Source organism: Dermacentor silvarum, chromosome 1 (assembly GCF_013339745.2).
Source record: "Dermacentor silvarum isolate Dsil-2018 chromosome 1, BIME_Dsil_1.4, whole genome shotgun sequence".
Taxonomy (NCBI): domain Eukaryota; kingdom Metazoa; phylum Arthropoda; class Arachnida; order Ixodida; family Ixodidae; genus Dermacentor; species Dermacentor silvarum.
The window spans coordinates 41220481-41241054 of record NC_051154.1 but is presented as its reverse complement, the minus strand read 5'-3'; the positions used below and the strand labels follow the sequence as shown (position 1 = coordinate 41241054).

At 43.4% G+C, this 20574-nt stretch overlaps 1 protein-coding gene across 3 annotated transcripts in view; it reads left to right on the top strand.

Annotated features, from left to right (window-relative positions):
- Nucleotides 1–20574, top strand: part of LOC119461437 (exportin-7-B-like) — a 79929-nt gene that overhangs the window by 49893 nt on the left and 9462 nt on the right. For 2 of the 3 annotated variants that reach the window (XM_049666977.1, XM_049666970.1), the window contains exons 15-20: nucleotides 5841–5929; nucleotides 7296–7486; nucleotides 7571–7625; nucleotides 8217–8284; nucleotides 8369–8460; nucleotides 13251–13271. In XM_049666977.1, the coding sequence (XP_049522934.1) occupies nucleotides 5841–5929; nucleotides 7296–7486; nucleotides 7571–7625; nucleotides 8217–8284; nucleotides 8369–8460; nucleotides 13251–13271 (516 nt within the window). The remainder of the gene's footprint in view (nucleotides 1–5840; nucleotides 5930–7295; nucleotides 7487–7570; nucleotides 7626–8216; nucleotides 8285–8368; nucleotides 8461–13250; nucleotides 13272–20574) is intronic. The other variant, XM_037722744.2, reaches the window with a different exon arrangement.

Here is a 20574-nt window from a genome sequence, read left to right as displayed (position 1 = left end):
CCAAAACCAATTTTAGGGCCCCAATGCGTCATAGACACCATCTTTAGATAGCAAATCTGGATCTCAAAGGCCATGCTTTTGCTGGTGGAAACCGAAAATATGTCATAGGTGTTGCCCCCGGCAGTTTGGATGGCCAATCCCATCTTCAAGCCACCAAGCCAAGCTAAATGAAAAGTCAACATGGCCTCTCGGGCCGGCGCGGGGTGGCAGTTCGCATCGCATGATTCGGGAACGGTCCGGACCCACAGTTGCGACGCAACAGCAGGGTTCCCAATGCATTGGGCCCTATGGGAGCTATGCCAGGACTGGCTGAAAACGACGTAACAGCCGGGAAAACACAGCACCCGGGAACGTAACAGCGGGGTTCTACTGTATACAGTGGGACACATTGGTCCCACTTTTCAGGCCAACAATGCACTGTAGTGGTGAAATATAACAACTACTATTGAACATTTCTCTGTGGCCGTGTTTCTGAAACTGTTCAGTTATTTCTTTCGCCTTTCTTCAAGCCGCTGTAATGATAAATGGAGACTCTTTGGTACAAAATTTATTTCTTGCACTAGAGTAAAGACATTGGAAAAGCCTAAGCCCATTTCCCCCACCTTCGTTCATTGAGTATACAGTATGCCCACTTTTTCGGACCTGCCTGGTAATCGGACTCGTCATGGCACCGCCCCATACCCTATAGAGCCTATGTATAAGAACGTCTAAAATTTAAGACACTAAAATGCTTCGCTGTACGATTTTTCCAACTTTTTTGCCATGACCGCAGGTCCGAAAGGGCATTAATTGAAGCCACTAACACCGTCATTTTGATTATCTCGCAGCCTCGAACCAGTGCTCACGCATGCCAATCCGCTGGCAGCCGTAGTAGTAATTTTGAGCCGTCGTTGAGCCGATTCCTTAAATTCAGCTTCGCTGTAATACAGCAGTGCTACATGGTAAAGTGTACGCAATGTATTGCGGTGAAGCATACCAAGAGTGCAAAGGAGCCACTGTCACGTGACATAAAATGTGTTCCTGAATCATACACGCACACACCCGCCATTTACTGTCGCAGAACAAGTTCCGAGATGCCTAATAAGTGTACTGGCAGGCCTTCAAAGCTGTTTTGCACGTGGCTGTAGCAATTTGAGCCCTTGGTGCATCCATTGGTCTTTTTTTTTTTTTTTGACTGGGTCAATTTTTTTAGATGTTTTCATAGTCCCTAGGGAGTCTGAAAAATCGGACGTTAACTGTACTGCTTAAAGACATGTTTTCATGACAGCTGTGTGCTTTTATGATTTTGGTGGGGCTAGGCATCTCAGTTTGCTATACCCACGCCTACCACTGAAAGATAACCATTTATTAGACTCATGCACACATCACAGAATTATATAGACCCTTTTCTCAGCGATCTCATGGGTGCTGCCATGTTTGATCACGTGGTGACACGTCCATTGCTTGCCTCAGCTGCGTCTGTTGCCTCCGTGTTTGCAATGGTTGTGTATGGTGTCTCACTGCGGCCCCGCGAACCTCTGTTTCGGTGGATATCGTAGACTGGGTATATGACATGAAGCTTTGGCCACAGCTTCAGAGGACATGTAAGCGCTTTCGGAGCTCATTACCTCTTGTCCAAATAGTGTGAGCAGCGTATTGACCCTTTTCGCGGAGCAGTTGGTTCTAGAGAAATGAGATGATGCTTTCAATGGCACGCCGCACCTAGCCTCAGCGTCAGCGCACGAATATGAAACCATTACCACTTCTACCTTGCTTCTGTGCGATCAGCTGTCAGAAGTGCAACTGAGTTTTCGCTAATGCACTGTGATCCAATCATGCTGGATTAAATCATGTGGATTGAAGACGTGTGCGGTAGTTGGCTGCAAAATAGTGACTGGCATAATAAGGAATAGAATGAATTTGTGTGGTCAAGTTCGCGGATTGCTGCGGCAACTGTCTGTACATGTTACCGGCACTCTATCGCCAACATGTTAAGAATAAGTGAATGGGCGCTCACTTGAATATATGGGCATTATATATACACAATAAATGACAGACTACACTGATAGCACACGAATGGTTGAAGCTAAATGTTTCGCGACGGTCCACAAGAGTATGCGAGTTACTATAGCAATAATACATCTTTGCTACAATGTATTACAATGTACAAAACAGCTAGGTTTTAAGCCTTGTGCGCAGCAAGAACAAATCTATCGGAACGGAGCACACCTTCGAGCGATTTGGCAGAAAATAATCAGTGACTGCACTGAGCAACTTTACTGAGTCAGAAACGTGACAAGCCGCTGCTTCAAAATATTTGGCCAAATAAAGAACGAAGAGCAAAACACGCTAATCCTCATTCAATTCTTTGGAGGTTAGTGATACAACACTGCCGGATGAGTGAATTTTTTATATCTTCGAGGAAGGCTGTGCATCGCGAAGGGCCGAAAACACAGGCAGTCCAGTCCTTATATAGCTGTAGTCCCTGAACTTGACCACACATATTCATTATATTCATAAATAAGGCAGCCACAAATTTTGCAGCCAACTACTGCACACGTCTTCCCACTACCGTTCCTTGTTTTGCAGTATGAATTGAGCACAGTGTGTTAGCGAACACTCTGTTGCATTTTGGACTGCTGATTGCACAGCAGGAAGACTGTTTTCATGGTCGGTTTTTGTGTTTCCGGTAATGGTTTCGTATTTCCGCGTTTTTACTGAGGCTTCGTGTGGCGCGCTGCCAAAAGCACCATCTCGTTCCTCTAAAGCAAACTGCTCTGCGGAAAGGGTCTATATGAGAAATGCACAGCCTTTAAAGCTTTCCAAGAGGCATATGTTTTCAGAGAACTGTGATATTGGGAAAGTGATGCTGGTACAAAAGGGTAAACAGAACGAAAACAGTCAGAACATGTAAGGGCTAGTGTACAAAGACTGCTTCTTGTCACCTTTACTGGCAGGCATGAGGAGATTGAAGTGGACAGTGAGGCCATGTAATGCCTTCCTTGATGATGATGATGATGATGATGAAGATAAAAATGTATTGTAGGATGGCTCGAAGGCCTATTATGTGAAATAGGAAGGGGAGAGGGAAGGAGAAATTAGAGCCGTCCTAGAAGCTGCGTGTCCTTGGCGAAACCCAAGAGCGAGTCCAGAATGGCCCTGTCGGAATCCGACAATCCAGTTGCCGGCCTAATCCACTCCTCGTAGGACGACACTTGCACCACCCTCAGGTGGTGGTCCCGCTGCTTAGCGTAGGGCTGGCACTCCCAAAACAAATGTGCTGCGGATGGTCGCGTGGCCACGCCGCAGTCAGGACACCTGTGCGGCTTCTGGGGTGCTTCTTCGTCCTTGGAGGCTGTCGAGGGGCCAGGTTCCTGCGACGGAAGGGAGTCGGGAGAAGGGAAAGGAGGGCGTCTCTCCCGGCGTGGCCGGTACTGCCACCACCGCTCCAGCACGTCCGGTGTGACGACGAAGCCGAAACGGAGCTGGCTCTATGCAGCAGCACCTGCCCCGACCTGGGAAGACCCACGGGAAGTAGGTTTGGGTCTGGCGGGACACTCGCACGGAGTTCCCTCTTGCATCGGTTGGCTGCTACTCTCAGAGCTCTGTCTGGGTCATACGGCGGTCCTTTTGTCGTGCTAGTTGTGCTGGTGCTGAGGGTCTCTGAAGGATCCCGGGAGATGACGCGGTTGGAAAGAAGGGCGCGCCGCCTCATGGGCTCTCTCATTTCCCTCGATGCCCTGGTGACCAGGGATCCAATGAAGTGTTGCAGTGACCCCTCGGACCTCTGCACGCCTGAAGGACTGCTTGGACCAGAAGAAATTCTGATGAGGCTGTGTGGCGAGACTTAATTGCAAGCATGCAGTGCATATTGGGAGTCTGTGTATATATCGATATGTTTTGTATGCGTGTTGCTTGAGACCTGGTCTACTGCCCAGCCTATCGCCCGGAGTTCAAGTTCCGTTGAGTCGTCGGCATCAGCAGTTATGAGCGTAGAATGTGTCACACAAGAACCGACTACGTGGTAGGCGACTGCTCCCTCACTGGTGCATGGGTCGAAAGCTGCGTCAGTGTACACTTGTTCTTGGCTTGGTGGTGCATCTGCCAGACTGCGCATGACGCGCAGCAAATGCTGCCCGACGGTGCGCATGTTGTGCGCCCATGTTTCGGAGCGTTGGTGTAGTGTCGACGACAGCAATGTCATCCCAAGGTGGAATTTCCGATGACAGTTGTGGTAAAGTTGATATGTCCTTTCCCATGTAGGCCAGTAGTGCCCTGCCTTGTCTGGTGTGCTTCAGGCGCTCCTCGTGGCCTGCCTTCGATGCAGCTCCTCGACACGTGTGTGCTTCGGGAGCCCTGTGATGATGCGGAGAGCTGCTCTGTGGAGTACCTCTAGCTGTGTCCAGTGCTGAGCAAGCAGGTCATAACAGCATGCTCCGTATATCGCTTGGAATGTCAGCAAAGCACTCAAGTTTTCGGCATACGTCGGTACCAGCACCACCCATGCGGAAGCAGATCTGTTTTATGAGGTGCATAGTCTTGTGCCACGTCCGGCGAAGGCCAGCGAGCCACGCATCCGCTGTGCCTGTGTGGTCAATAGGTATCCCGAGAACGCGCACTGGTTTTTCCGATCGCTGCAGTGTTTCGCCTAAAAATGGCCTAGGTTTATAGTGGGACATGTGTGTTCCACTTTTTTCTCCTGTACAAAATGCTTGTCAGCTTTCAGATTTGGCATTTCGTGAACAATAGCTGTTAAATGCAGTTACGCCTTGATATAACGAACTTCAATATAATGAAATTCTCTTTATTATTAATAAAGTATTTAACTTTTTGTAACTTGTCCATAGAACACCATGCATTTAGAACTTCAATATAACGAAGTGTGTTTATACACAATTTCAATATAACAAAATTTCACTGCTGTTGCAAAGGAATACCAAGACAATGAAAGGTGCGGATGCCAATGGTTAAATGGTTGAATTACAAACGGCTGCTTTGGGTACGAGTGCAACTGTGCGAGGATGAGCTTAGAAGGATGGTGGTTTGATAGCGTCGGGTCTTCCCGCACGAGCAAGGGTAAAAGGGGGAGCGAAGCGAGCTTGCAGTAACGTGATCAAGGGCGCTAGAGGAGAGAAGGAGGGGGGGGGGGGGGGGGCAGTTTGGCGAGCTGTCAGTGCGGCTCAGCACATATGCAGCCCACGCCCCCTGTTTTAGAGGTAACCTGCTGTGTGTGCAAAGAGTGGGCGTGCCGAGATGGCATGGCATCATGTGCGCTACTTTCCTACGGCTTTAGTACTGTAGGTTTTGCATAATCTCGAGTTTCGAGGTGCGTTGAAGCGAGATGCAAAGCATTCGCTCCCCGCTGCCAGTGCTTTTCATGATAGCGTCGTCCCATTGTGGGTGGCACTATCAGCTGTGGGGGACAGAGTCGCCGCAAAAGCGTGGCTAGCTTCGCTTCGTACAAGCAATGTGAAGATGTCATCTACACGGCATAAAATCGTATCTTGCTTTGCAGACTCTCAAATTTAACATAATGAATTTTTTTCTCATTCAAATTATTTTTTTTTTCCGATTGCCTACTAATTCGGAAAGTGTCCCTTCCATGCAAGAAAAATCTATTAGCGACTGTACTTATTTGCATAAAAGGTCGAATTTCAATATAATGAAATTCCGATATAAAAAAGCCAATTGCCAAATTTGCCGACTTTATATTGAGGTCTCCCTTTAACTGTAGCACTTTCATAATGCTTTAGACAATGCGATCCCTTCTCTTGTTCTGTCCATCAAGGTGTTGCATTTTTATGCTTTCCGTTATTTTTGTTGAAAGTTGCCAACCAAACACTTCATTTGATTTCTTTCAGAAAATGTTGATTGGACTGGCCCGTGATCTACGCGGCCTGGTGTTTGCCTTCAATACAAAAACTAGCTACATGATGCTGTTTGAATGGATGTATCCTTTTCGTTTAGACATATATTGTACACCCTAGAGTAGTGTGAGAGGCTGTTTCCAAGCTACAATTCTTCATGGCTTGTGGATTTGAAGCTGAGATGTGAATGTGTATTGAGAGGTCCTCCCACGTCTCATCCCCAGCTTGCACGTGATGATGGCCTATTATTAATAAAGTATTTAACTTTTTGTAACTTGTCCATAGAACACCATGCATTTAGAACTTCAATATAACGAAGTGTGTTTATACACAATTTCAATATAACAAAATTTCACTGCTGTTGCAAAGGAATACCAAGACAATGAAAGGTGCGGATGCCAATGGTTAAATGGTTGAATTACAAACGGCTGCTTTGGGTACGAGTGCAACTGTGCGAGGATGAGCTTAGAAGGATGGTGGAGCGGATGGTGGTGTTCTCATAAATCAAGCCAAGCTTGATTTATGAGAACAGGTGCCATGGTGGCAACATGACGGACATGGCTAACGCAGCAGATCTACTTTCCCTCACAAATGGGGCTTTCACCCGGAGTCGAGTCGCATGCCTTAGCACACGTCGCCAGGACGTGCCCCGATTGGCCTGCCCTAATCGTCCCTGGGCAGCCTCTCCCCTGAGCTCTGACCTGCTGAGTGCTTCCTCACTGCAGCAGATGCTCCAGAGGCCCACTATGAGTTAGTTGCGTGGGGCCTGTGCTCCCAAGACTTTTGCTGGGTGAGTTGCTATCTGGTTAGCCTAGCGCAGCGGTAGCTTGTACTCAATTTGGTTGTGTGGTGAGCCTGCGCCCACAAGCCGCGACTGTTGCACTTTGGTGCATCTTGGGGTAATAAACCTGTGTTAGTGCGATGCCTTCTCTGCACCATGTTGGAGAGTTCACGAACCCTGCTGTAGCATCCTTTGTGTACTGGGGAGTGGAGGAGCATCATGCACTTTTCTGACTGTCACTCCTAGGGTAAGACTTGTGCAAACCAATTTCTACAATACTAAGTAGGTTTCTCACCAGATGCTCTGTCTTATGGAAAACTTTTATGTTCAGCATAGATTTGAAGATGCCGTGGCCTCTCAAATGCAAATTGGAGGTTTCCTGTCATGTTGCTCCTGGGAGAAACCTACATGTTTATTTGTATTAAGACACTGCTAAATTTCCACAATGTGACTGCGACAGTTTACCACACTACTTCGAGAGTGATGGAAGCAGTATTCTATAGCATATGCTGCAAATTTGTGATGCCACTTGTCATTGTTTTTATTATTGTCCAAATTCTTCCAAATGTACAACTTGGCATGCTCTGTGAGGTGACACAGCATAACTTGAACTCAAGTGATGATTGCTTGTTTTCCATTTAGCACAATATCCTTGACAGTTTGCACAGCTATCCAGCATATTTCCCAATTCTGCACCGGGCATTGGAGCTGTGGTACCATGACCCAAGTGTGAGCACACCAGTGCTGAAACTTGTGGCAGAACTTGTACAAAATCGATCGCAACGTCTTCACTTTGATGTTTCCTCACCCAATGGCATCTTGTTATTTCGTGAAACATCTCGAACGATGGTTTTATATGGTAAGTTTCAGTTCTTAAGTGCTTTTTTTTTTTTTCCATCTTATATTATTCTTATAATATTAAATCATCAATTTGCTTATTCAGGCACGTGCATCCTGACACTGGGTCAAATTCCAAAGGACCAAGTTTACAAGTTGAAGTATCCTTTGTGTGCTTTTTTTTATGCCTTTTGTGGCTCAACTTTTTGCATGTTTTAGGCAAGTGATTGCAGCTCTGCTGCATGCTGCAAATGTGAATCTTTGTGTGGAGACAATTTAGCTTTGTTTGGCTTTTGCTAAATTGATGGCTCTTAAATGGTTAGACTACTCCCCAGCAGTTTAAAACTTACCAAGCTGAGCTTGTTGGTAGGCTTCTTGTGACCAATGTAAAGCATGACCTCGGCTCATGTAGAGCTGTGGACAGTACTAATTCGTTTTGTTGCAATACCCCACATTTGTAACAACTGGCTTTTTTTTTTTTTTTTTTTTTTTCAGCAGCTTTATTTTGTAAATTCAAAATATTTCATTGTGTGAGAGAAAAAAAAAAAGTGTGAGGTTATTTTAGGCAGCACTGCTCAAAGATATTTCTGTAAAGAGACTGAGTTTGGTTTGCTTTAACTTATTGTGATGAATGAAACGCTATCTCTCTTATTTATATTTTTTTTAAAGCCTGGTGCTTGTTGCAGATTTGCATTTGCAAATCACCTGAGGAAACCCTGCTAAAGCAAAGATTTTCCTGATGTGCGATTCAGATTGAAGGGCATAGCCATCTGCTTTAGTATGCTGAAGAGTGCGCTGTGTGGAGGTTATGTAAATTTAGGTAAGTACTGTGAATGTGCCATCGGCAAAATTTTGTTCAACTGTATCTAAACTGAAATTTCTTGCGTGTCTGTGCACATTTCAGGCGTTTTTTCCCTGTATGGAGATTCTGCATTGGAAGATGCCTTGGGGATCTTTGTTAAACTGCTGCTTTCAATACCTCAGTCAGACTTACTGGTGAGCAGAATAACACACACTAAATCGGTTTCATGCAGCTGTGTACGTCTCATGCTGTTTGCATGTTTTCTTTTCTCAATTGGGGAATTTTCATCTGTTACTATTTTATCTTGTCTTTCATCTTTTACCACTCCAATTATCTGTGTGCTTTGTGTGCAATGTTCCTTTGCGAAATATTTGGGCTGCAATGTTACGGGGAATAATACCACACATTTTTATTCTTTTTTAAGTGTACAACTTTGGTGACTTTCTTTAGGTGTACAAATCTCTACTAATTTTGTATTGTATATTGTCCTGGACGTTTTGGTTATGTCTGCCTTTTTCTCGACTGAGGGTTATATAGGTTTTCTGCAGAAAATTTTAAAGATTGATGTCTGCACCTTCAATCCATGCCATCAGGCAGATGTTTTCTACTTGCCATACTATGCCTGTCTGTTATGACCTCATGGGAGAAGCACTGCTGGTGCTGATATTGTGTGAGCCTATCTTCAAACAATGTGTGCAGAACTGTTATTGCCATGAGTGACTGTGTTAAGTTTATCTGCTAGCATAAACATTTTAGCGCCTTGTGATGGGATGCAAAGATGATTGGACGTTTTAGTGATGTGATGCAAAGTTGTTTAGAATTCATTGTAGTTGATTGTCTCGCAGTGTCAATACTAGCATATCTGTTCCCACTTCGTACCTGTTCTGATGTCACTACTGATGCTCTAAGTCGCAGCTTTGTGGGCTTTCTATACAGGTTTGGTGCTGTAGTATTTTTTCTTATTTAAATTGCTCTGTTTTAATGTATTTTGAAGACCTGCCAGGATCTGTTGCAAAATCTAAAAACTATCTCCCTGACATAAAAACATGTCTTCAGTGCCTTTTATATTTAGTTGCTAATTACTTGGGTGAAATTTCAGCATCAATCAAAGATCATTTTTAAGTTCCCTTGTGTGTAATGTGCATTGCACAGCTACTGTGATTTGCAAACCTTCCCTGTGAAGCACCTGCCTTTAGAAGAACGGTAAAGCAGGCAAGTTGTAAATGACTCATTTTTCAGTATTCAAGGAAATTTGCACAGCACTTGCCCTGTGTCTCTTTCATGTCCATGTTTCCTTGAGTGCTGAACAAAAATGAAAACCTGGTTTATTTGGGCTTAGACTACACATTTCACAGCCTAATTTTGCCTTATTATCTTGTTTGTGTGCTCCATACAGCAGTGATGTTGTTCTTGCGCACATACTTGTAAAAGGCAGTCATTTTTATCAGTCATCAGAAAATGTTTTCATACCATCACCACTGATATAAAATGTCACTATGAACAACTGTTATTTTCAGCAATGAGTGTAGAGTGGCTCCTGCATTTGGAGAAGTGTTATGAAATCAGTTGCGAAGGGCTTTACAATAGTGCCTTATAGCAGGTGGTGCATGAAGCATATAAAGGGCATCGGTTGTATGTTTTTCAAATTTAAAATCAGAATCGCTAATGAAGCAGTCTGCTTGGTGTTCATGCAACCCGAAATTTGACAGAATGCACATTATTCGTTTATAAAGACACATAGGAATCCCATTGCCAACAAGTCTTTATATCCAACATCCTGCACCGACTAGGTTGACTGTTCTGATAAGCCACACAGAGCAGCCGTGCACTCTGTGTGTTCCTGTAGCATGTTCAATAATGTTGTCTTTGTAACAAGAATTGCACAACACTTGGGAGAATAGTGTGCACAAACCTTAATAGTCATTGCCCCATTTCAAATTTTATTACTTATTCCAAGTGATTTTATTGTTACTTTTCAACTCTCAGTAGTCATTATAGATGCCTTCACCTTGTGAAGCTGTAGCATGCATAAACATGTTCAATGGTGAAGCCTTTATTAAAGAGTGCAGACTCAAAATTCTGGTTCTCTCCCTACCCCTCCTTTTAACTTTAATGGACCGAGTCATTTATAGTACGAAACCTGAATTCCTCCAGCACGCAGCAGATAATTGAATAAATATTCAATGGAGGCAGTTCAAAACAGATGGCATGTGTGTTGCAGCTTTGGGCCTGAAGCAGGTTTTGGGCGACAGTCACATGGTATTCACTACTGACATGCACACTAGTCACTCCAGTGTGTTACTCTAGTATGTGTTATTTGATGTTATTAATTATACATTGTAATGTTCTTATTCACTTGACATTTTGGGCTTTGAGTGTTGTAGCATAGTACTACATGCAAATGGCCTCGCATGGATGCACACCTCGGCCGTTATCCTGTATGCGTTTGAAAAGCAGACGTTCGGTTTCACCTCACGCAATTGCCATAGATTGGCCTAGGCTGCGATATCGGCGTGGCCTAGACAATCACATGAGACGAAACTGAATGTCGGCTTTTCGAACGCATACAAGATATAAAATGTCACCATGAACAACTGTTACTTTCAGCAATGAGTGGCTAAATTTATGTTGCCTTTTGAAAGCAGCGCATTATGATAGCTCAGTGACACTTTTTGAACGAGGTAAACCAATGTCATTGAATATCATTATGAACATGTAAGACTAATACCGTCAAAGCCGATGACTGGTTGTCTGGTAAACTCAAGAGGAACAGAATATGTGCCAAGTGAAGGGGAAACGCAGTTGAGGACAGAAGAGGATTAGGTGGTATGATGAGATTAGGAAATTTTCAGGCTAGGTTGAAGTCTGTTTATGGAAGACGGGAGAGTTGAGGTTGCTGGCAGAAGTATTTGTCCTGCAGTGGACATTGATAGGTTGTTGAAATTCATAGGCAGAGCATTGCTTATTGAGTGAGTTGGTGCCTATTGATCTCTACACTCTTAACACTTAAAAATACGGTGCTTGTGCCTGTAATTTTTTCGTTTTACTTTATACCCTAGCTTTGTGTGCTTTGCATGGCTTTTTAATTATGAACTTGGATCAACTTGGCCAAATTTATGTTGCCTTTTGAAAGCAGCGCATTTTGATAGCTCAGTGACACTTTTTGAACAAGGTAAACCAATGCCATTGAATATCATTATGAACTTGTAAGACTAATATCGTCAAAATTGAATGTAACAAACCTGGATAAAGTGAATACTTCTCTATATTGAACTTGTAAAACTTACTGACCCATACTCATTCCTTCATAACAAACTCATCACCGTAAAGCTACTTGCATACCAGAAACGCATCATTCAGGGGAAGTATTTTTATTGTTTTTGTCATGCCTAAAGATTGACTTGTGGGCCCCTGCTAGCTGTGCTCAACCATGCCTGGTGCGATGTCTCGCCGGACATACACGTAACTGTTTTTACCATGCTGGTCTCCACCTAGGAAACACTGAACCAGTGATTGCATCCCCAGGAAATTTATATACAACAATTGCACCGCAAAAGTTTGTTTTGCTTTGTTCTAGGTGGGTTTGGCTATATAGAATTACCTATATAGCAATTAAGAGTGCACGAGCACGGCAGCTCGATGGAACGCACGAGGTGCGGCCTGCCACGTCGTGCGGCAAAGTATGGGCGGAGCTGTGAAGCAAAAGTTGACATTGCTGCCGCTTTTTTAGGGGTGCCGCTACTGCTGCGGGACTACTCTACCTCCAGGAAGGCACCGCGGGCGAGGTTTCGCGTCTTGCTTGCATGCCTTTTGTACACACACGTGGTAATATAAATGTGTCGAGGTCCTTGTCGTGTTGCATGTGGCACTATCCCGCGCAACTGTTGCGTGCCGCTGTGTGTTACTAATGCAAGAACCATTAATCCGGTACCCTGAGTTTCCGAGCGACGTAGAACGTCGTAAAGCATGGCTGAAAAAACATTTCGCGACAGGGACAAGTGGCAAAGGAAGCATTTGGGAGCCGAGGGACACGTTTTTAATTGGTGTTTTCGCTTCACTTCACCGACGACCACACCGAGTAACTGTGTAAGGTGTTTCTAAGCAAATTGTTACAGCCGCTACTGGCGAACTGGACCGGGGACCTGAATTCAAGCTTCCTTCACGGAAGGTAGTACGATTTTAAAGCTTCCTTCCTATCGAGGAACTGTGTAAGGTGTTTCTAAGCAAATTGTTACAGCCGCTACTGGCGAACTGGACCGGGGACCTGAATGCAAGCTTCCTTCACGGAAGGTAGTACGATTTTAAAGCTTCCTTCCTATCGAGGAACTGTGTAAGGTGTTTCTAAGCAAATTGTTACAGCCGCTACTGGCGAATTGGACCGGGGACCTGAATGCAAGCTTCCTTCACGGAAGCTAGTACGATTTTAAAGCTGTTGAACGAGGCGCTTTTCCATGGCTTCACATCGTGTGAATAAAGAAAATACAGCCTCCCTCGATTTCTTTTTTCTTTTCACCATTGTAATTGCTCTATTCACACTGAACAACTTTTTTCACGGCACCGTCTTTACATAAATATGCTACATATCAGCAATGTGGCTTAATGTACGATCTGTTATGAACTCCTATCTACCCCATTTTTCTAGAAAGGTGAAACTAACGAAATCTAGCAGAAAATAGTTATACAAACCTGTCATTATGCACGCATTTGTAAGAAGTTTCATATCACAGGGTTCTTTTTTTCTTACCATTGCAAGTGCTCTATTTACGCTGAACAACTTTTTTTCACTGCATCGTCTTTACATAAATATGCCACACGCCGGCAATGTGGCTGAATGTACGATCCGTTGTAAACTGTTACCTACCCCATTATTCTAGAAAGGTGAAACTAAAGAAATCTAGCAGAAAATACTTATACAATCTTATGTCATTATGCATGCATTTGTAAGAAGTTTCATATAACGTTTTCTTTTTCTTTTTTTTACCAGCAAACAAGCACGTCAAACGAGGCAAGTAAATAAGCACACTCAACAAAAGTGCCCGCTGTATCAGCCGTACTTCCTGTCGATAAAGAACTCGCCAGTTCTCTAGAACGATGGTCATAAGGCTCGAAACCAGCGGCAGAAATGTGCCGTCCTGGCCTATGTGAGCCTATTAACGGCCCAATACCGACTCCTGGGTATATTGATATCCTTGCAGGCAGCGTTGATATTTTATTTTATATTTTGGAAACAAAAAGCACAACTCTGCATTAATAAAATGTAAATGCAAAGCGCGGCCGCTGAACGAAGCATGCGGACGGCGCCCAAGAAACGCTCCCACCTGCGCGCCTGTCCCAGACCAGTGGCGCGGAGAACTAGGCGCCTCACACCGGTTTCGGGTGACGTGGCAGTGGCACGAGCCTGTTTGTTCTAACCGAGTGTGGACTGTATTACTTTTATGTGCCCCATAGAGTGTACAGGGTTGCTAGGAAATGACATTTCTTCCTTGTGGCGCCTTGCCATTCAGAGTAGCTCGCTAGCATTCATGTGCCAAAAATGGCTGTCTGTTGGCTTTCTTCCTATGGTAAATTTAGTACCAGCTCAAGCTGCTGGTGCTACTGAGTGCAGTTGTGTGGTACAATGACTAAAATACAGAAACAAAGGCAAGCCATAGCTAGCAGAGTAGTTGGAACTACTCTGCTGTGAGTATTAGGTTGTGTACTAATGAGTAACTAAAGAGGATAAGACAATATATGGTGGCAAGGTTGGGCACTGCCATCGTTCACAAAGAATTGCAGCCAACTGAACATTACTGGGGGGTAACTAGTGTGCCAGGGATTATGAAAGGGCAGAGATAGAGAGTAATGACCTGCAGAAGTGGCAAGGGCTTAATTTTCTTTTCTTTTTTTGAACATTCAAGTACCCTAAAGGGGCCTTTAGGGTACGTGAATTAGAAAAAAAAAAGCATTTATAAATGGGTCGCTACTTCGGTCGCACAACAAACTATGAAGCAGAATTGCAGCCAACTGAACATTACTAGGGGGTAACTAGTGTGCCAGGGATGATGAACAGGCAGAGATAGAGAGTAACGCCCTACAGAAGTGGCAAGGGCTTAATTTTCTGTTTTTTTGAACATTTATAAATGGGTCACCACTTCGGTCGCACGACTAACTATGAAGCAGAAAATTAGAACTTACATTAAGGGACAGAAAGATGGTGGTGTGGATTGAAAGCAAACGTGTGTATTGATATCTTAGTTGAGAATAAGAGGAAGTAAGGCAGATTAAGCTAAAGCAGATGACTGGTTGTCTGGTAAACTCAAGAGGAACAGAATATGTGCCAAGTGAAGCAGAAACGTAGTTGAGGACAGCAGAGGATTAGGTGGTATGATGAGATTAGGAAATTTTCAGGCTAGGTTGAAGTCTGTTTATGGAAGACGGGAGAGTTGAGGTTGCTGGCAGAAGTATTTGTCCTGCAGTGGACATTGATAGGTTGATGAAATTCATACGCAGAGCATTGCTCATTGAGTGAGTTGGTGCCTATTGTGCAAGCTTTAATATGACATAAGTGCTCTTTTGCACCATTTTTAACCGAAAAAGCTTTTAACATATACATGTAAACCAACGAAGCAAAGTAATACTACAATAAGACCCACAGCCGAAGCAGAACCAAAAAAAAAAAAGGGCATGCCAGATTATGCTTGAGCATGCCTTTTTCTCGTTCATGTTCGTTTTTCTGTCATATGGCCCCTAAAACTATGCAGTACTGGTTCACACCAACACCACCACGATCATACTTGATTTCACTGTTGAGATTATCAGTGATTAAATGAGCCAATCAATAATAAATGGCTTCAGAAGCCCAGCTAACACGGAGCACACCATGCTGTATGCTTCTAATGTCAGGCTTCCCAGCCTCGTGGCACCTTTTTGAGACCAGTGTCCTTTTCTATCTAAGCGCCGTTCTGCAGGCTTGTTAAATATTTTGCGCCCTTTCATTTGTGAACAAGAATATTAAAGGGACCCTGCACCAGCTCTTGGCAACATGGCCACTTATTCACTTTCCCCCTTCTCCTACCATAGCATGCACATTGGATGAAGCCACTGCAGCTTGTGGTTCTCATCCTGTCGTGCATTCATCATCATCATCATCAGCCTATATTTTATGTCCACTGCAGGACGAAGGCCTCTCCCTGTGATCTCCAATTACCCCTGTCTTGCGCTAGCGTATTCCAACTTGCGCCTGCAAATTTCCTAACTTCATCATCCCATCTGGTTTTCTGCCGACCTCGACTGCGCTTCCCTTCTCTTGGTATCCATTCTGTAACCCTAATGGTCCACCGGTTATCCATCCTACGCATTACATGGCCTGCCCAGCTCCATTTCTTCCGCTTAATGTCAACTAGAATATCGGCTATCCCCGTTTGTTCTCTGATCCACACCGCTCTCTTTCTGTCTCTTAACGTTAGTCCTAATATTTTTCGTTCCATCGCTCTTTGTGCGGTCCTTAACTTGTTCTCGAGCTTCTTTGTTAACTTCCAAGTTTCTGCCCCATATGTTAGCACCGGTAGAATGCAATGATTGTGCACTTTTCAATGACAGTGGTAAGCTCCCAGTCAGGATTTGGTAATGCCTGCCGTATGCACTCCAACCCAATTTTATTCTTCTGTAAATTTCTTTCTCGTGATCAGGGTCCCCTGTGAGTAATTGACCTAGATAAACGTACTCCTCTACAGACTCTAGAGGCTGACTGGCGATCCTGAATTCTTGTTCCCTTGCCAGGCTATTGAACATAATCTTTGTCTTCTGCATATTCATCTTCAACCCAATTCTTACACTTCTCGATTAAGGTCCTGAATCATTTGTTGTAATTCGTCTCCATTGTTGCTGAATAGGACAATGTCATCGGCAAACCGAAGGTTGCTGAGATATTCGCCGTTGATCCTCACTCCTAAGCCTTCCCAGTCGTGCATTATCATGCAGTAATTTTAAAGTGGAGCTTTGTTTGCGAACCCTGCCAGACTCTTCTGACCGTGGCTGCTGCTGCTGTCTTGCCGAATTGCTCGCTCACCGAAAAAAGAATTACAAGCCCGATGGTGGGATCTAACCTCGGTCTCCCATCACAGCAGCTTGGTGCTCTAATCATTAGGCCACAGTCGCACGCATACTTCTCTCGTGCCAATGTCTAGTAGCTCCTTGAGATGATATGTGTGTGTGTCACTTGTAGCATGTGCGAGAGCAGAGCATGTGCATGTGCACCAGTTTTTATTAGACCACAGGCAGAAAAATGAAATGGACTAATAATAGTCAACCTTGCCACTGTATTTCATGCCGCACTTCTCTGTGGGTACTGCTCTCGTCATCATTCTACCCTCGACAAACATCAAACACTGCATTCCTATCGTCACGCCACTGCGTCAATGTCTTGAAGTGTGTATTACCGCGAATTGTTGTTCACATTTCAGCATAGCTTTGTGAGCAGTGTAGTGCATGAACAGTCATTTTGTGACATTACAGCTGTGACCTGTGCAGTGCATAAACATTGCTTAGGATGAGAATAAACCCAATTGTACGCATTGTATTTTAGTTTTATACGTTTCATGAAATAACCGCTTCATGAAAGCTTCGTTTCACATTGATTACAACATCTGTGTGAATCTGCAGAATTTTTTTTTACATTCGTATTCCAGAGTGCTGCAAATGTTTCACTGTCGTAGCACAAATGGTGGCTAGGCCCTCAATTGTTTTTTTCTTTGTACTGGCTGCTTATTTTTCCAGCTTCCTTACTTTTCAGCTGCAAGCTTTAGAGTGCATATTTTACTGCGGAAATGTTGTTCTTATGTGTGTACGCCCATGAAAAACTTTCACATGAGCTTTGTTGTAGGCAACATTACATGACCTATCAATATGCTTGACATATATTATGCTTTGTGGCTCGTTAAATACCTTTTCTTCAATGGCTTATTTCATTGACATTATGACCCACTTGTTCAGAGAGCAGTATAGATATGTTCTATGTAATAGTTTAAGGAGAAAGGAATGCATTCATAATTAATTATAGCTATTTAGATGTTCCACAGCATCATTTTTTTTTTCTCATATGATCAATGCTTATCTACGAGGGTATTTACAAATCTTAACTGATTGAAAAGTGTGTTTGCTGGCTCACCTAACTGAATGAAAATGGAACTTAAAGCATCCCAAATTCATGAAGCCATCTATAATAGAAATAACTTTCACGTTATATATTCACTCTAGGCTTCTTATTGACATTGAATTCTTTTCTGTTTTGTTTTTAAGCACTTGTCCCAAGAATCACAGTTCCAAATTTCTGTCTATCTAGTGCATAAAAAATACTTCTATCGTCCTTTAAGTCGACCATTTCAAGTTGCCTAGTGCAGGGTGACATCATGGAACATGGAGGTGGTGATCCTGTGATATCGCCAACCACTGATGGGTGTGCCAGTCAAACCTGGTGCAGTGGTTTTGGATCATACCACTCCACTGAAAGCCATGCAGCCCATCTGCTCCACCAAATTGGTCTTTCTTTTCCAGCCCACTTGAAATTTCTTAGCATTATGCCGAGCATCATGAGGTTTTTAGCTGTTTCTGTGGAAACGTAGAGTGTCTCCTTTCTTGCTCTTCTGGTGACTCTTCTAATTCAATATTTATGTTGCATTCAGCCTTCAGTAGAACGGTCCTGTTGTTTCCTGTGTTTGCCACACCGGGTGGACTGCCAACTGTAATGGTTTGTCTTATGCTACGCGAGCACCACTGACTGATGTAGTATCATGCTTGGCGTGAAGCTACATTGCACTTCATACTATTTTTGAAATGGTTGATTTAAAGCGTGCTATAGCCTTTTCTTTTTTTCTGTGCTGAATGTTTGAAGGCTTCATACTGTGATCACTGGGTAGACAGCAGTTTACTTAAAAAGCAAACAGGAAGCAAGTATTTTGTGTTGGCGCTTTTTTGACTTTTTGCGCAAACTTCCTCTCATCCTGCTTTTAAGAAGCAGCAACTTCTTGTTCTATTTTCTTACTTATAAAAGCAGTGTTTTTCGTGCTATGCTTAGAAGTTTTGTTAAGATGTTTTAGGGTTCCTTGTTTTGACTGTCTTGCCCAATTGTTAAGTATTTGGCTGTCATTCGACATATTCCCCTTTGTATTGCTTTGTGCTGCTTAGTTTGCACACATTTTAATATTTTGAGCATCTGGCTTCCATTTAATAATGCCACTGTTGTAGTCTACTTTGATATGTGAAATTATTAATTACATTTGCAATCTTGCATTTCCTTTCTCTGACCGATGTGTACTGAGGTTATATGCCCTGTGCTGTATGTTAGTCGCCAGAGCAGTCGTTAGAGCACAAGGCATCGAATGTTGTTGCTTGGTGTTAGATGCCTTCCACAGTGTTGCTAACTTAGTGAGAATGTCACTAAACTTGGCGATTTTTTAGTCACCTGAACGGCAACTTTGCCTTCTTTGGAGTCTTTGAGATTGTTTTTTACTTTTTCTTGGCGAGTTAGCATTTTCAGGAAGTGATAAAGAGCTCTGCCTGAAGTTTGACAAAGACTTGTGAAATTAAAAAGTGCGATACTTACTCTTTTGTACTTCAGCGATTTGCATGAATTATAGCACTTTCCAGTAAAATGATTTCATTTTTTATTGTTCACTAAATTACTTGTGTAAATTGCAGTGTTAACATCTTTTTAGGGATTTTAGCCGATATTAGTGCATCGCCTCCATTTTATGCCAAGGGCAATATGAGCCTCCATTTGTTGCTACTTATCAGGACGTACCAGATGGAAGTTCAGTTAGCCACCTGGGTACACTTAAGCTGCTTTTCTAGGCAAAGCAATATCTTGAAATCTGATACCATTTTAGTAAACCATTGGTTGTTAAACTTTCATATTCTGACCATAGACTCGCCACCACAGGATGTAATTTAGAGTTATAATGTCTGGGAACAAAAAAAAAAAATTCATTGGAGACACTTAAGACTGCTCACACGTGGGAACGTGAAAGCATTATACCATTCGTAGACCTAGGAACGTCATGAACATGCTCATTTTATACACTCGTGACGTGGCGCCACCTCCTCCCCTTTGTCTGCACCATCACGTGCCCAATGATGCACGCACTAGGGCACACCTTTAGTAGGCCAGAACCGTGGAGTTGCCGTGGTGTCGGGGAAGCTTGCTCATCTCGCACCTCGGAGGCCTGGGTTCATTTCCTACCCAGACCGAAATGTACCAAATTTTCTTTTTGAGGCCATTAATTTTCTTTGTTTACAGGAACCTCCCTGAAAAATGTGGTGTCAATCCGAGCATTTTTTTCTACATGTTCTTACGGTTTGCGGCGTCGGCCATTTTTGGTACCATCTTTCGGTCACGCCGACGAATGCTTTCGCATTAAAACAAAGCATAAAAATGACTTCCAAGCGAGTGTTACGTTTTTATGGCCAAAGATACTCAGTGTTATGTTCTTAATAGCTTGTATCGTGAGTAAAATACTGTCCATACCAGCAGGTTCAATGAGGTCTGAACTCTCAAATTGGTAAATTGGTGAGTTGAAACTCGCAACGCTATGCAATGCTGTGGCACCCTCTCCTAGGTGGAAATTGATGCACTTTCTTCCTCATTGCTGTCTCTATATGCCTAGCAGCTGCAAAACAAACAACTGAGTTCAAAAATGACAAAACATTGCTTATACTTTGTCCTGAGTGTGAAATAGAATAAGAGTAGGCTAATTTTAGCATATTTTTCTTGTCATGATGGAGTGCAAATATTGCAGGCGAAATAGAGTGAAAGCGGGCAGCCTGGGCAGTTTCATGTTGGTGTGCTATCACGGTAACTAATGGAAGTTGTCCTCATAAACTTACTAGAGCACAGTAAACTCCACACATGAGCAGTCGTGGCACTCAGTATCAGTAACAGTAACACTGCTCGAAAATTTTCAAATAAGAATGCATAATGACTGTTCTCTGTTGCCATGTTCTCCTGTGCCTTGTTCATTGCATTGCTGTTTGGTGACATCTTCTATGTGCACATGTATGACTTTAGGCCCTGTGCTGCATGCTGAAATGTGTTGCGATAAGCACTTGACCTTGACAACAACACTATTGGGTCCTTCCAACTCTTGTTGGGTTCAATTCCCCCAGCAATTGAAAGAGAAATTGATTGCTGTGAGTTATGTAAGAGTTATATGCCAGCTATGTTTGGAGATGCATAACATCAGGGGTGAGGCTCCTAGGTTTAATAACACTTGGCAAAGCAAGAAAAAACACCCCTTAAGTTGACAATGCCAGGATACCTTTAAGAGCATCTTTTT